We start from the raw sequence: 16,209 nt of genomic DNA on the forward strand, positions 1-16,209 counted from the left end.
CTTCCTAAGTTATAGTTAGTGGCTAAAGAGACTTTCTATGCTCCCACCCTTTTTATGGTGTCAACTATGCGATGACTTATTTCATGAGCATTTTTGACCAAAAAACTTGGTTCACGATGTGTTTCTCTTAAAGCACCACTTTGCACTTACAACCTCAACAAAAACACAAACAAAGCACCAATGGCATGACATGCAACAAGTTTTAACAAAATTTTCACCGTATCGCAGCACTCACTTGCCACCACTGGCCGGAACGACACCCCACAGGTCGAGCCCCTGTGGCACTTTCCTAATGCAGTGGCAGCAGAACAGGCCAGTTATAATTATAAGAATATTGCAAGCTTCCTAAGTTACAGTTAGTGGCTAAAGAGACTTTCTATGCTCCCACCCTTTTTATTCTATGCTCCCACCGTATCGCAGCACTCACTTGCCACCACTGGCCGGAACGACACCCCACAGGTCGAGCCCCTCTTCAGTGAGTGTGCCAGTCTTGTCAAAGCAGAAGCAGTTGATGCAGCCAGAGATGTTGATGGAGCGCGGCGAGATGCAGTAGATGAGTGCCCGTCGCAGCCGTGACTGGGCAAATACTATGCCTATGGTCATGGCCGCTGGAAGTGCAGGTGGGATGACGATGGTGACGACGTCAAGGCTTCGCACTATGATGTCTGATGCAGGCACTCCCCGGGTGGTCTGCAAAGACCGGCAATTGAAACAAGCAATTTGCATCGAAATAAGAATAAAGAAAGCAAAGCCAGGCTCAGTTTCCCTTTGTTACTTTCGCAAAAAGAAATAAAGGCAAAGTCATATGTGCCAAGAATGGTGGAAAAGCTAAGCACAGACTACGAAGCAGGAAGCTATGAACAGCTATTTCATATAATGTCTCCACATCTGCAGTGACCTTCGCGTGACCTTCGTGTGACACAATTATGGACGTTTGTAGCTAAACTAGCCTTTAAGCCATGTCAAGAGAAAGCTGCATTAACAACAGCTTTCTTTTTCAGAATAGTGCCACGGAAATTAAATTTTGCAGATCAGTTACATTCTCCTGCATGCTGAATTTATTTGAAACTATCTCCCAACAGAATGTTTATTATGGGTAATCATCCTGGGCTGCATTGCATTAAACTTGCCATTTCAGAGAGTAGTCAGCAATGAGAGCATCACCAGGTTGGATAGCATACTTTGTATGCAATTGCTGTGATATGAGTCAAACAGAAAATTTACCCGATTTGCACTCCCCCTGAAACATGCAATTCTTATTACTTTGAATAAACACACACACACAGTTCATCCATGCTTGGCCAAGCGTTGAATGCTGAAGCACTTAAAATTTTCATTTACGGCATTTTGGAAGTAAAACAATGTAACTAGAGCAAATAAACAAAGATACAAGCTATTATAACGAGAAGATCTGCTACACGATGCTATTTTGCTCACCAGCATCCACCAGCCACAAAGAGCAAGCTCACCTTGAGCACAATGGTGTAGATGACGCCGATGCTAGCCAGGGAGGCAAGGAAGAGAAGGAAGTTCTTGATGTGTCGATTGAACTTGAAGTCAACTGGCTTGGGGAACATGATTGAGCGCACCAGATCTCCCTTGGCCGTGAGGAAGCCTTAGAATGAGAAAGACGACAAGGGACAGAAAGAAAGGCACAGCTTTAGATTGCATCAGAAAATGGTAATCACGCCAACATATGCCTGCCCTCAGATCTGACGACGTAGCTGACCACACGAGGACTACTATCATAGGCCCGATCATCCTTCCGCCCATCAAGAGGCATATTTCAAAGTGGCATCGTTAAGGCTCTGTTGTGAGTGAAAATCACGAGCATCCCTTTAACAGGCGACATGGCAGGCCATTGATTGGTGAGCGAGTTGCGTGAGGTAGAGCTGCCAACAATTAGGCAGCCCTGTGAGAAGGGAGGGTGAGATAGGAATCAAACCCTGGACACTTGCATCCCTAGTCGGACACGCTATCCATAGGCCACGGAGGCAAGTATGTATGGCTTGGTTACAGCGGGCCTTGACATCTATGTCGGGTGGTCATGCATATCATGTGGTCACACACAACTGTATGCTAATCAACATGTTGTGATAAGTGTTCTTCAAATTTTTTTCCGATAACATGCTAACTTCTTGAAACAAAGTGCATGCAAGACACAAAAGATGAATGAACACAGATGAGGCAAATGAGTGTTTTACAGAATGTGCCTTGGCAGATGAACAGGACAAAGAGCAAGAGGGAAAAGAAAGCAAGCAATGAGAAAACTAAAGCTATTTGTTGACTGCCAATATTACTTCGGATTTTCAAATAAGAAAAAAAAGGAACATTTGCAATTGCGCAAACATGGTGCATCATGTCTTCTCTTATTTATTTATTTATTTATTTATTACAAGTTCCTGCAGCGCCCGAAGGCATTATTGCAGGGGGAGAGATGACAAGTAATCTTGCTGGGAACGCCAGTGATAAAATACATAAAAATGAAGAAAATAACAGGGCACAAGTGATAATGCAGAATGAAAAACATGCATCTAAAAGGGGGCAACTGCGCAACGAACAAAGTGATGAAAACACTCAAAAAACAAAGTAATGAAGGAAACACACGCAAGAGAACTGGGCGCCACGTCACACATCTGATAAAAAAGCCCGAAATAAATTTTCAGTGCAACACTCAGTGATGCCAGCTGGCAGCCGGTTCCACTCATTGATCGTCAGTGGAAAAAACGAGGTTTTATACACATCTGTCCGGCATTTTATTTCGCGGATCTTCCACTGATGATCAAGTCGTCTAGACAAAAAGTGAGGTTGAAGCAGGTACCGGTCTTTGTCAATGCTGAACTTTCCAAAATAAATGCGATACATGATCTGCAGTCTGAAATGTTTTCTGCGGTGAGCTAAAGATTCCCAACCAAGATGATGTTTAATAAACGTGACACTAGATGAAAAATTATAATTATTAGACACAAATCTGGCAGCATTATTTTGGACGCGTTCGAGCATGTCTGATAAGTAAATAAGCTGGGGATCCCATACAGGGCATGCATATTCAAGAATTGGCCTTATGTAAGTGAAATACAGGAGCTGCTTGACATTTGACTGCGCTTTGCTGAAATTACGCTTTAAAAAATTAAACATTCTGCAGGCTTTCGATGTAATATGCTCAACTTGTCTCGTCCACGTAAGGTTAGAGGTGAAATATACGCCGAGATACTTATATTCAGAAACTTTTTGCAGGGGAACATTATTTATTGAGTAGCAGGTCGGTAGAGGGGAACGCTTACGAGTGAACGAGAAAAGCTTGCATTTTGAAATGTTCGAAGACATTTGCCATTTTGAGCACCAGTGCTGGATAAAATTTAAGTCTCGCTGAAGTTTTAATGCGTCAGAAGAACTTTCCACAACATGGTAAAGCACACAGTCGTCAGCATATAGCCGAACTTGGCAGGTGAGGTCAAGAACAATATCATTAATAAAAATGAGAAAAAGAAGGGGTCCAAGGACAGACCCCTGGGGCACACCTGAGGAGACGTTTACGGAATCGGAGTTACAACCGTTAATTACAACACGCTGCATGCGGTCCTGGAGATATGAATGAAGCCAGTCGAGGATATTGGGATGCAGACCAAGGCAACGTAACTTATGTAATAATAGCACATGAGGTACAGAATCAAAGGCTTTTTTAAAATCCAGAAATACACAATTTGATATCCGTGGTCAAAAGAGGAAAACAGATCATTACTGAACTCAAGTAACTGGGTGGTACAGAAAAAACCCATTCTAAAGCCATGCTGAATTGGCGTAAAGAAGTCATGAGAGTCAAGGTGTTTCATGACTGCACTGTAAATTATATGTTCCAATGTTTTACAACACACGCTAGTCAGAGAAATGGGTCGGTAATTGACAACAGACATTTTCGAACCGCTTTTATGCACTGGGACAACATTAGCATTTTTCCAGTCATTTGGCAAACATGCCGAGTTAAGCGATGTTTGGAACAAGGTGACTAAATAATGAGCAATTTCGTTCGCACATGATTTTAAAACAAAGGTAGGTACACCATCAGGGCCGCTGGCGGAGGCGGCCCTGATGTTATTAAGCAGTTTTGAAACACCCTGATAAGTAAAAACAATTTCAGGCATGGTTTCTGTAATAGATTCACGAGTGTTCGGAAGTTCACCGATGTAAGCTGGCGCAAAGGCAGACTGAAAATATGCATTAAAGCGGCAGGCTTTATCACCATTAGTACTAACAAGGTCACCATCAACGTCTAAGTTTGGGATTCCGACTGGTTCGCGTCCGTTGTGTTTCAGAAACGTCCACAATTCCTTGGGATTACTACGCAGTTTAGAACCCAGATTATTAAAGAAGTTATCCTTATGAGCTTTAACTTCAGTTTTTAGCGTACTGCCAAGGGCCCGAATTGACTGCAATACAGCAGGGCAACGATTCTTTTTATACGATTGAAGAAGGCGATGTTTTTTCCTGACAAGCCGTCTGATTTGTCGCGTGATCCATGGTTTGTCACACCTATGGCCTTCTTAAACAATTTTCACTGCTTTGCGCGCACTGTATTGTTAACCTTCCTGGTTGCGTTATCCTTGTGCTATTCCTTGTAACCAATGCTAAGCAAGAGGCTAAAGTGTGGATATGCTGACTTACCAGTGCGCACAACAACGGCCTCCACATTTTCTGTGCCATAGTAACGTGTCTGGATGACCCTGGTGCCACAGAACAGCGTGTGACGGCCATGCTCCTTTGGGTGGTACATGACATCCAGTGCTGGTTGCGAGGCTCCAGGGTTTGGCAGTGGTGTCTTCACAACCGGAACACTCTCGCCTGAAATGTAGAGCGGGGTCCAAGGAATTTTCAAGGGTAGCCACCAGCAGAGTACAATACAGGTTTCCGACCAACCACAGACTGGCGCCAATCAAACTCGCGGCATATGCGTGCAATTTTTGAGGGGATGCGGAGAATACAGTAGTGTCAAACACTGTAATGATGAACAATGCACTACGATAATAGGTTATCGCAGAACTAAGCAACTGTACAGACATTAGAGAGATTGCAGCGTGTCCTACAGATGCTCTAGAGTTAAGAATAATGGATTACCAACACACTTCAAGAAAAATGCACATCACTGATGCGACCTTCCAGTAGTAGCCTTTGAGATCAAAACTTTCATGTTCCTTCTTTTTCCATGTTTTCACACCCTGTCTATGCTTCAAATAAGCTGGGCTATTATATTCTACCCAGCCAGAGCAGCGCGGCTTTAAAAGGAAAAGAATTATGATGATGCCATGACACACAAATTCCATTAGATAAGTCTAAAAACCTTGGGGAATTTGTAGCTTGTTGCTTTCAGGTTCACTCATATGCAAATATGCTTCAATTATGCTTCCACTTCAAGCAAAGTGGTCATCTATGCAGTGTCTCCAAGGTAAAAAAGAAATTGGAAGAACCCCGAGCAACACATTATTCACCAAGCGAAACACGACTGCTTTCACTGGCACAGTTTAATTGTGCTTGTAAATATCTAGCAGGAAGTGAAAGTGGAATTCTGCTCGAAATTAAAAGAAAAAGATCAATTTAGTGCCCAATGCTTCCCTAAGAAAAATTAGATGGTCTCTTAGATGTCTCTTAAGAGGAGAATGGCGAAAGCTTACCCTTCATCTCCCATCATTTGCCTCTCATCACTACAGCTCCTATTTCTCTCTTCCCACTTTCACTCCCACCTTCCTCCCTTCCCTTATGGTGCAGTTCAGGTGTCCACAGAAACAAATGTGACAGGTACTGTGTCTTTTCGTTTCTGTGCACCAATTATTATTATTATTATTATTATTATTATTATTATTATTATTATTATTATTATTATTATTATTGTTATTATTATTATTATTATTATTATTATTATTATTATTATTGCCTCTTGTTGGCATTCGTTGCATTACTATGTTATAATTATAATTGGTTACAGGAAAGGGAAGGCAAAACCCGATTCCAGCGCACAAATGGACACGACCGGGAGCATAAGCCATTAAAGGTTTTCGCCTTAATATGAACACCTAAATGTTTTTGCGTCTGACATTAGCTGCAGATGAAACAGTTTCAATGTGCGAGAAAAAAAAAAAAAAGAGGCTGAAGGTCAGTGAGCACCTGTAAGCATGCTCTCGTTGACAATGCAGTTGCCAGCCGTCAGGACAGCATCACACTGCATCACACATCCACTGCGGGGCACGATGAGAACATCTCCCGGCACCAACTGCTCCGAGGGGATGTTTTCAAAGACTGGACCAAGGCAGGAGAAGTAATAAGAGGAAAAAGAATGCATTCAAAACTGAACCTCACGTCTCGTGCAATGTAATTACGCAAAATTACATGGATGTTTATTCAACCTAGAAAATTTTACAATTCAACCAAGCATATCAGTTCTGGAAAGTAGCTTGCCATGGCATCCATTACGGCACGAACTACGGACCAATATTGGTATGGTGTTGACAATGACCGGTCTGACATATGGCCAGTGTGCTGCCAATATTGGACCGATGAACAGTGCTGTCTGAACAATATACTACCACCACACAGCTACTACTGAGCCACTACACCATTACGCATGTGCTTTGACGTTGTGAAGAGCAAGGGCTGTCCAGGCACGGCAGCAATTGTAGTTGTGAAGTCATGATCATATGCTATAATCTTAAAATACAGAATGCGTTATATGGAAAGGAACAATTAGAATGTGTGCCATACAGTCAGGGTGAGCAACAAATTTCTGTACCGAGATTCATAAAAGCATCAGAAGCAGCAGCAGTTTTCTTGGATGCCATTAGCCTGTATCAGTTCATTACCTGTTTTACATCTTGCGAGACTGCTCCACACAGTCAGTACCAGCCCTGAAACTTATTCGGTTATTGCGCGTATCATAAAAAAATGAGCAAACGTCACCAAAGCTCTTTTCCGTTCACTTTCCTGCCTTGGAAACTCCATCTACGCATTTTAAAGCACACCATATTCCAGGTAAGTAAACCTTATATCCACAGCATAAGAAGTCAAAACAGTGACACGCAATGAAGAGCAAATGAAGAAAACAAAGCCTTGCAATGAAAAAAGCAGCCACTGACCTCCTTTGCTTCGCTTGACTGTGACAACATCCATAGCATGTACAGTATTGCTGAGAGCTTTCTGACTCTGTAAAAGGTGCAAGGAGGAGCCTATGAACAATTCTGTGCATTAACTAGCCCATCATTCTTTGAACATTAATGTTAAAAGCCGGGTTACTTGGTAAGGCATTAGTACCAACTTAAAAGCTGCTGAAGAATATCTATGAGCAATTCTGTGCGTTAACCAGCCCATCATTATTTGAACATTAATGTTAAAAGCAGGGTTCTTTGGTAAGGCATTAGTACCAACTTAAAAGCTGCTGAAGAATTAATTACAAAGAGGAGGACAACAAAAAATTCCCTGTTGTTGTGAGGCACTGGGCAATGTGTTGTTTCTAATTCATTCTTTGTGCCACCACACTGGTCACTATTTACCACTTTATAAAATTAAACACCACAGTATTAAAAGTCCAAGAATATATATATTTTAAGAATACACTATAAAATATGAACTGTCTAAATTCATTAAAAGCTGCAATCTTGATTCTGAATAGGAGACAAAATTTTCAGAGAAAAATAAAACAAGCTGTTTTTTCCAGAAAAATTTCAAGGGCGTTACTGTATTAAATTTTATTGCAAAAGATGGCAAAGCAGAATCTTCCACATTTATAGCTGTTAATAGTAGCCTAACAAATTTTCACAGCAACAACATTTAGTCGTTTTATCACAGGAGTCCATGGAATCTAGCTAAGACCCCGATTTCCATCCTTTCCGTTTCGCCTTTAAAATAATACACAATGAAGTGCACATTTCCTTTGTTTGTGTTTCCTTTGAAGTGTTTTTTCCTTTTCTTTTAGTTCTGAAAAGAAGTTTTATAACAGTCTGGTTAAGTTATGGACTGTGTGCAAAAAGTGCATTTTTTCTTGTTAATATTTTAATATTTTCCAGCTAACTCGGTAGATTAATGTTTTGAAGTGCTCCAGCTACATATCAAAAGATCTGCAGTCACATTTCGATAAAATCACTGTGAAAGATGGACAGTGCAATGTACTTACCAGCCTAATCTGATAGACGCCAGTGACTAGAGACATTGCCGACATGATGATGATGCATGAGGCATAATAATAGTAGTCATCACAGAACCAGATGATCATGCTGAACACTTGAAACACATAAAATGGCTCAAGAACCTGTATGGGAGGGAACAAAAGGAAGCACACAATGAAACATCGCAACTTCATTTTGATGGGACACACACACACGAACACAAGACAGGAAATATTCAGTTACTGAGCAGGATCAGTTACCTTCCCTGTTCCTCAAGTTAAAACATTAATAATGCTTATCTTTTAAATGCAAAAGCTTGCTTCCTTCAAAACACAAAATGTTAAATTGCAATTAATAAAAAATTCTCGTGCAAGCTAAAATCAGGTTTGAAGCCTTTGGTATCATGATCTCTTCAACAGCCCTGGCACAGTGCTGAATATGAAAGCAGAACAAGTGAACTCTATGATGGTTTGTTCATGGCAAATACTATCTGTGCTTACGTCTCACACAGTGCAATTACACCAATCAAGACTGACGATACAAAAGCATTAAATACATCCAAGTGCTATGGGAAGCACTACTATTTGCATATTTTAGCAACTACTGCAAATATTATTTTAGTAATTCATCTATGCTACGTAAAAAAGAGTAGTCCATAGAGAAAGTACACAATGTGGCATGCATCACTACTCTTCCAGATAGCTTACTGCATATTACACAGCTAATCATACTGCTCAAAGGTTATACCAGATGCTATAACCAAAGAGAAGTGAGGTATTCAAGACTAACCTCTTGAAAGAGGATACGAAAGACTGACTGTATTTGGACACTAATTACATTATCCCCAAAAAGAACTCGTCTGAAAAAGTCAAGGAGCATCGTTTCAATGAGAGGCAGAAGCACATGAACAAGGCAAAAACACTTCCATTTGTTTACAGGCAAGCATCTCTACAAAAGGAAAAAAAAGAGAAAAGGAAGGCAATAGTATGAAGAAAGGGGAGGACACAGAGTATGGGACAGCAAGATGCACTGACAGAGTTCACCGTGGAAAGCAAAAGCCCAAGCCATGCAAGACAAACCAAGTAACCTGTGCCAGCTGAAGAAGAAAGCTAAAGGAGGAATAAACAAACTTATGTACTCTTTAAAAAAAAAACTGAAAACCAGGAAAAAAATGAAAAACAGAAAGGGCAACAAAACCTCAGCAGTAGGCAAGGTAGCGAAATTAAGCTTAAAGGAAACACTTGCAGAGACCACAAGAAATGAAAACGTCAAAGTTTTACAACAATGTAAGTAATTGTATCAAGCAACCCGGACACTAACTTTACATCATGTATTTTTTTTTATTCGAAAAAACTTCTGCATCAAATTTGGTATCCACACTCAGCACGGTATGAAGGGAAGCAAAGCACCTCCTTAGCACTGCCTCGTTTCAGCTGTCTAGTTCTTATTTCGTTCTATTCAACAGAGCACAAAAGTACAAGAAGACGTCTCCAGCGACTGTTATTACTAAAAAAAAAGTATTTATGAATGCACTGTATCATTTAACATAATGAAGAAACATGGGCCACAAGAGATGCTATAGTGGCGGCGCTCAATTCTGGCCATGCAAAAGTACAATCTGAGTGAAAAATGTCTGAGCACATTGGAAGGGGTAGTGGGTGTTTATTGAAAGCAAGGTGAAAGTGCAGTGTAGTAGAGTCTCTATGTTTTGAAGTGTAATCAGCTGTAAAAAAAAAAAAAAAAACAAGGATGCTGTTGACTGCATAAGAAAAAGCTAAGAGCAGGAGTTGTCAGTGTAGAGGACAAACAGGAAATGCGAAAATGTTTAAGGGAAGCATGCCCCAATATCAGCTGTATTATCATCTATTAATGCACTTGCAATCTGGCATCCTTCATGGCATTCAAAGAGGCAGCTCTCAGCTAATTAAAGGCACGGCTAATATTCATCCTTGCAGCGTAACCAAACAAGCCAGACAATGTAAGCCCTGTTTTATACATGACATCATCCAAAGAAGTGAAATGGGTGCAAAGTGCACTATGATAATATTGGCATGCAACACGTTTGTGCCTCCAGCAACAGGTTGTATGATCTTGAAACTCACTATCGTATCACTTATATGTATCAAGGCCTAATCAAAAGCCTTAAAAGGATGTAAAAAATTAAATTGCATTATCTACTTTCTTGCTATGCTCTATGCTGGAATAACAAAGTGTCCATCCTCGTATGCTTTGAATGCCAAGGCATTTTTAACATCAGTGGACAATGTACAAGGAGCATGACAAATGGCAAGGTAAAGAGGGAAAGATAAGTTATAGGCTGACATGTAATTAAAAAGTAATCAGCAGTTTAACAGCTACTAAAAACAATAAGCACAAAACTAAAGAACTCTAGAGTCTTGTCAGCACAAAACACAAGTCTTGAACGGCTTGATCACTAGCGCTACACTTTCATGAAATGATATATATATATATGCCAAAGAAAGAACGACAAAGTGGCTGACAACATGATTGTGACCGAAATGAATTCGCGAGTGCTAGGCGCTTAGGAAATTATGCTACACAGAGAAGTATTTTCAAAGTCACAGATGCTTTCAAGTGCTATTCTGTTTCGTAAAGAGAGCAGCACTGGCACTTCTCAGAGAGTATATTCTGGAAGCTAGCATAGTCTCAATTTCAAGCACAGTCTTCCATTACTTCCAATTAACAAAGGGTGCGCAACAAGTTCAAATTATTTCATTACTGTGTCTGTGCAATATGACATTAATTTTCTACAGTCAGACAGGAAAAAAAAAAGCACTTCAGTTCATCTCTGCTCGCTCTTTATATTTGCACAACTCTTGCCTCTGCCTATATTACCATCGCTGCAAGACAGGCATGCTGTGCCAACCCTGGTACGTTTGGCCACGAGACAACTTTACAAGTGGCATGGTCAATAGATTTAAAATACAATGCACTGATAAGAACAAAAACAGGAGGAGAGATTGTTGTACACTACCTAACCACTTGCTCCTGGAGCGAAATGCCCTTCTGCTGGTGAAAGTAAGAACATGGTACATTTCTATCGAAACCCCTCAACCTGGCAAACGCTTTGATGTCGGCGTCCCAGATGTAGCGGATCTTCTTATTCTCGAAGTACACTAATCTGTCCGTGGGCTGCAGCAAACCCTGAAAAATGGTAGAGAAAGACGATGGGAACTCCACATGCTCTCCTGATGGCTCTGCCACCCGTGCAAAGTGCTGCTCGACCACGGGTGACCCACAGCGGAAAACACTATACACCCTGGAATCAAGGTAGGCTCACAGGTTAGGTTACATAAGTACACTCACGCACGCATCACAAAAGATTGGCATAAGCGTAAGTGTAAAGAATACACCATTATGGCAAATATGTAAAGAAACAACACAAAAATTATGCTCTCATCACTATGCTCCCCAAATCCAGCCTTGGGACATGCTTGAAACAAAGGACGGGCTGACAGTCAAAAACTGCACATTTTGGTACTCAGGCTGAAGTTAGCATATAGGCAAAATAGCTGATTCAAATTTCAAAGGAAACGCTCTCCCAAGAAACAAAGAAAGGGGGAACGAAAGAAACTGCTTGAAATGCTGTGTCTATCATCCATAGCCTTTCACTCCTCACTATTTCCCGTTTGTTACATTTTAGTCATTACAAACATGCACTGCTCTTTTGAGCACTAAAGCAGCACATCAACAGAGATGGTGTGAACAATATCTCAGGACATATGCCAGAACGCAAGGCTGCATTTGTTTGTCAACTCCAAGTTATAGAGGAGGACAAATGTAGAAAGCTAAGCACTGAAATCTGTGAAAATATCAATTTTGGCAACTGCAGAAATAAAAATACAAATCAGATATTTTCATGGCAACTAGCTGGCTCGAGACCTGGTTCACATCAGGCACTTAGTTTCCAATTTCACAACCATAAATAAATATATATGAAACAATTGGGAGGTTTTGGACCGGTGTATTTGGCAAATTATTTAATTGTATTCAATACCAACCAAGGATTTTGGGATAGGTGGCTATGGAGGGAACAAAACAGTCTGCCTTAATGCCAACGTGCACTAATCTAGACCAGAAATGATGAATGCATGCAATACTTACTCCTGGCCTGAGCATAGCAAGTTCTTCAAGTTTTTTTGACTCTTCGAGAAGAGAACCTGCTTGACCTGTTACTGATAACATAAGTGGCACGCTGCAAAGCAAAAATACATATATACCTCTCACAGACTGAACAACTTACAATATCTTATCATATTAAATGAAAGAAAAAAAAATAGTTGACAAACAACTGAATGAAATAAGGATGCTACTGAAAGCCACTTACTTCACATTAGAAGGCAAGACAGTCCGAATTCGTTCTACAAAGAGCTGTTTGTACTGATCCTGAAAATATACAAAGTGCGATAAGATAAGAGGCAACATTTATTTCAGGAAATGCAGCCACTCCTACTAAACACAAAATAGTAAGTCATACATGTGGCATCATAATGCATTGACTAAAACTGTAGACGTAGGCTACAGTTTAAATCAAAGTCTGTTCCAACAGAACCTGTTCACATAGATCTGGAAAAGATAGTAACACTTTTGAATAGATTAAACTAATTATAACAAAACATGTATTTCCAAAGCATGTTGGTAGGCCAGTCGTTGCACACATGATAATAACACGGACATAATAAATAAATACAAATGGAGGTCCTTTAGTGAAAATAGTGCACTGGGCAGCAGGCAGCAGTGGTAACAGCAACTGTATAAAGTAAATATATATGTTGCAACAAATATAATGTGAGAGGCAAGGGACGAAAAAACTATGCTGAAATTATCGAATAACCTACATATAAGTAACCTTAAGCAGAACAACAGGTAGTATCACAGCGAAAAAATAAATAAAAACAAGAGCAAGAGCAATGTGTAAAGCAATACAACAACAGATCACTCCCACTGGCTGAAATTTTCGAAATTTACTTCCAAGTGGAGTTTGCTTTCCCATTTGGAGTTTCAGCTCCAAATAGACAATCTTTCATATTCCATTTTACTTTTCCATTGTAATGCGTATTCCCAATTGGAGTCTCAAAATCCAGTTGGTCAGTCTCGCAGATCCCAATTGGTCTTTATGCCACACTCCAAGGGAGTTTCACTTGTAATTTGTATTCCCCTTTCCTAAAGCCAGTGCTATGTTAGTTCATATGCAGCAAAATAGTGCACCCACCACGAGCAGCACCCTGGTGGCCTGGTGAAGCGGACATCGCCGATGGGTGCAATAGAGCCACCAGGCGGGGTGCCAGTGAAACAGGAGCCGCAAGAAGCCAGCCGTCAGTAGTACGCCGCACCAGGTGGCCAGTGTGCGGCAGCTATCTGGCCGATACCCAAACACCTCCTGCATGCCGGAGAAGAAATTAAATAAGGTCAAAGATATTCATGTGAACAAGGACGGCGGCACCAGGTTCAAAAGAAGTGAAGCTTCTGTGGCATTTTAATATCAGTGCTCGCACACATCCGAAAACAAGTCAATCGTGCCAGTGCCCACTCCAGTCACTACACTTTGAGTCTGACTATATTGTCACATGTTGGTGACCAGGGTCGATGACACAAATGAAGACACAGGCTTGATGGTACGGAAATTAACTCTTTATTGGGCTGACTTGCGCCCGCAAAAGAACTAAGCAACTCGGCGGCGGCGATAGCAGCAAACGTGTTGGTCGATCGTCGAACAAAGAATGCTCGTCACACTCGTCAATGCTCAATTTAAAGGCTGCACAGAACAATCTAGATAACGTCGCAAACAGCTACCAGCACGGGCTGGAACATTGTGGAAAGACACACGAGTGGTCGGAATCTTCGAGATAGACCTCGATGCATCTTGCGCTACAACGAAACTGATAAAGGTGCGACTCGCGACATCGAGCATTAACAAACGAAGATTACGGAACTGATACGCGATCCAGAATCAGAATGATAAGCCTGTATGCCGGTGGCTGTTGAAAAACAACAAATACAGTTTTGAAGGTTTCGCGGCAATATACAGTCGAATTCGCAAAACAGTCGATATATCGATAATTCGATATACAAAACACGGCAAAAGATAAGCTTTCCTTATAACCTAGAGGCAAGAATACATTGCTTTAATGAGAGTGCCGCACCTCAATCTGCTACTCGATGAGCTATCGGCAACTTGTCGAACACAAGGCCGCCTTACTTTTTAGCATCGGACGGTGCTCCCGAACCAGCCACAGCTAGACTATCTAAAAGCTCTTCCCGTTATCAGTGCACTACAAACAGAATAATAGCTCATTGCAAAAAACTTCTTATATCTTGGAGAGAACCTAATTGCCATTAATTGTGAACAGCATGAGAACACAGGATCAACACTATAGCGCAAATAAAGACGAACACGGAAAGAACCTCAATCTTCCACTCGCAGTTGGCAGGTGGAAAAGTGTGACCCCGCTCGCGGCTCTTTGTCCCCCCAGTGGGGCTCTTTATGCTACGGCATAACATTTACACATGCAGTTGGTTTCTGCAGTGTCTTGCTCAGCGAATCCTGCCCAGCTCGCCCCGGCAAGGGCCTCGGCCGTGCTTTGATCACGATGGCTTTATATGCTGCCGGGCCCACATCGACAGCATGTGTATAGTGTGTCGCGGGCACAATCAGTCAGCAACAGGACAATATGTGTGCGCGGCTATGTATATACAACCTTTTTCCTTTTTTTTTTTTTTTTTTTTTTACTATATTGCGTAAATAATTGCATTTGCCGTTCACGCGCAGTCGTTTTTGGACAGTGCTTGCGCGCGAGAGACTCGAATTTGTTCACGTATGTTTGCATTTTGTGAACAATATGTACATGGATGGAAAAACTTTATTTTCGTCAGAGAGCATGTATGGATGGTTCCGTGTTAGATGGCCACCAACCCATGGCTGACGGCGACCTGGGTGGCCCACTCCACGGCCCTGGTCTGGACGACCGGGTCTGAGCTGGCCAACACGGCCTCCCACTGCTCGAGGGAAGGATCACGCATAATATCCGCCGGTGGCGGTGCTATGCTACAGCTCCATAATATGTGGTCATAGGTTGCCAATTCCTGACACCATTTGCACTCCGGCTGAATGTCCGGGTAGATTTTGCTCAACACGTCCCCTCTCTCCCCCGGCCGCCGCTGATGGCAACTGCGGTGGCCGGCAACATTCTTTACTTCCTTCTTTGTTATAACGTTTTAATAAACCACTACTGCCACCAGCAGGATGGCTCCACTGTATGCATGACGGGATGCGGAGCAGAAATTGAGTGCAGGAGACCGATGGCAGCCCCAAGGAAGCCCTAAAGCACACAGCTCATGCTCACCTCGCTACGCATGTCTGATTGCGCTAGCGCAGTCAGCAGCTGACCCGTCGCCACGCGTGGAAATGGATCGAAGAGCGCCGTTAGAAGTGCCACTTGTAGGAACGCGGTGTGCACCGAACGACTAGCGAAACTGGAGTTCGATATACATGTGCGACATTACTTTCCTTGTAGTCTGTGCGCGGTATGTCCAAAAATGCGAAATATCCGGCTTCGATATGCCTTTGTTCGACCATAATAGCCGCATCGAATTACAAGAAACGCAATTACCCGCGGCGGTAAGACTCAATAAAATTTAGCCGGCAAGAGCTAAGTTCCAGTTCAGGATAACTTCATTGCCGTCGACGTAGAGGGCAAGAGGCCGTTTCGAAACGCGCAAGTCCGCGCTTACTAGGCGCGGCACTACTACTACTACTACTTACTAGGCACCACTTTCATAGCGCTGCTTCAGTCTGGGAAGTCACATGACACGCGCGCGCCAAATACGCGAGCGCTTTTCGGAAAAGGCGCGAGCCAATAATAGCTAGATAGACCAATAATAAATAGATAGATAAACAGATAGATAAATAGATAGGTGGATAAATAAATAGATAAATAAATGGATGCAGGGAGAGCTCACCGAAAATTGCACGAGTTCGGGGCAAGAGGTGTGAGTGGAGCCAATAGCAGCCTGTAGGTCCGGAGGAGGCGGCTATTGTCTT

General features: G+C 42.0%; 1 protein-coding gene across 2 annotated transcripts in view; it reads right to left on the reverse strand.

The window, feature by feature from the left end:
• Nucleotides 1-16,209, reverse strand: part of anne (polyamine-transporting ATPase anne boleyn) — a 112,826-nt gene that overhangs the window by 27,705 nt on the left and 68,912 nt on the right. For both annotated transcript variants that reach the window (XM_084598268.1, XM_084598267.1), the window contains exons 3-13: nt 13,381-13,548; nt 12,496-12,554; nt 12,273-12,363; nt 11,143-11,312; nt 8,937-9,006; nt 8,156-8,290; nt 7,122-7,188; nt 6,157-6,288; nt 4,663-4,839; nt 1,470-1,615; nt 428-690 (exon numbers count right to left, since the gene is read on the reverse strand). In XM_084598268.1, coding sequence (XP_084454394.1) covers nt 428-690; nt 1,470-1,615; nt 4,663-4,839; nt 6,157-6,288; nt 7,122-7,188; nt 8,156-8,290; nt 8,937-9,006; nt 11,143-11,312; nt 12,273-12,363; nt 12,496-12,554; nt 13,381-13,548 — 1,478 coding nt within the window. The remainder of the gene's footprint in view (nt 1-427; nt 691-1,469; nt 1,616-4,662; nt 4,840-6,156; nt 6,289-7,121; nt 7,189-8,155; nt 8,291-8,936; nt 9,007-11,142; nt 11,313-12,272; nt 12,364-12,495; nt 12,555-13,380; nt 13,549-16,209) is intronic.

This window comes from Amblyomma maculatum, chromosome 3 (assembly GCF_055883805.1).
Source record: "Amblyomma maculatum isolate TAMU_Amacu chromosome 3, ASM5588380v1, whole genome shotgun sequence".
NCBI lineage: Eukaryota > Metazoa > Arthropoda > Arachnida > Ixodida > Ixodidae > Amblyomma > Amblyomma maculatum.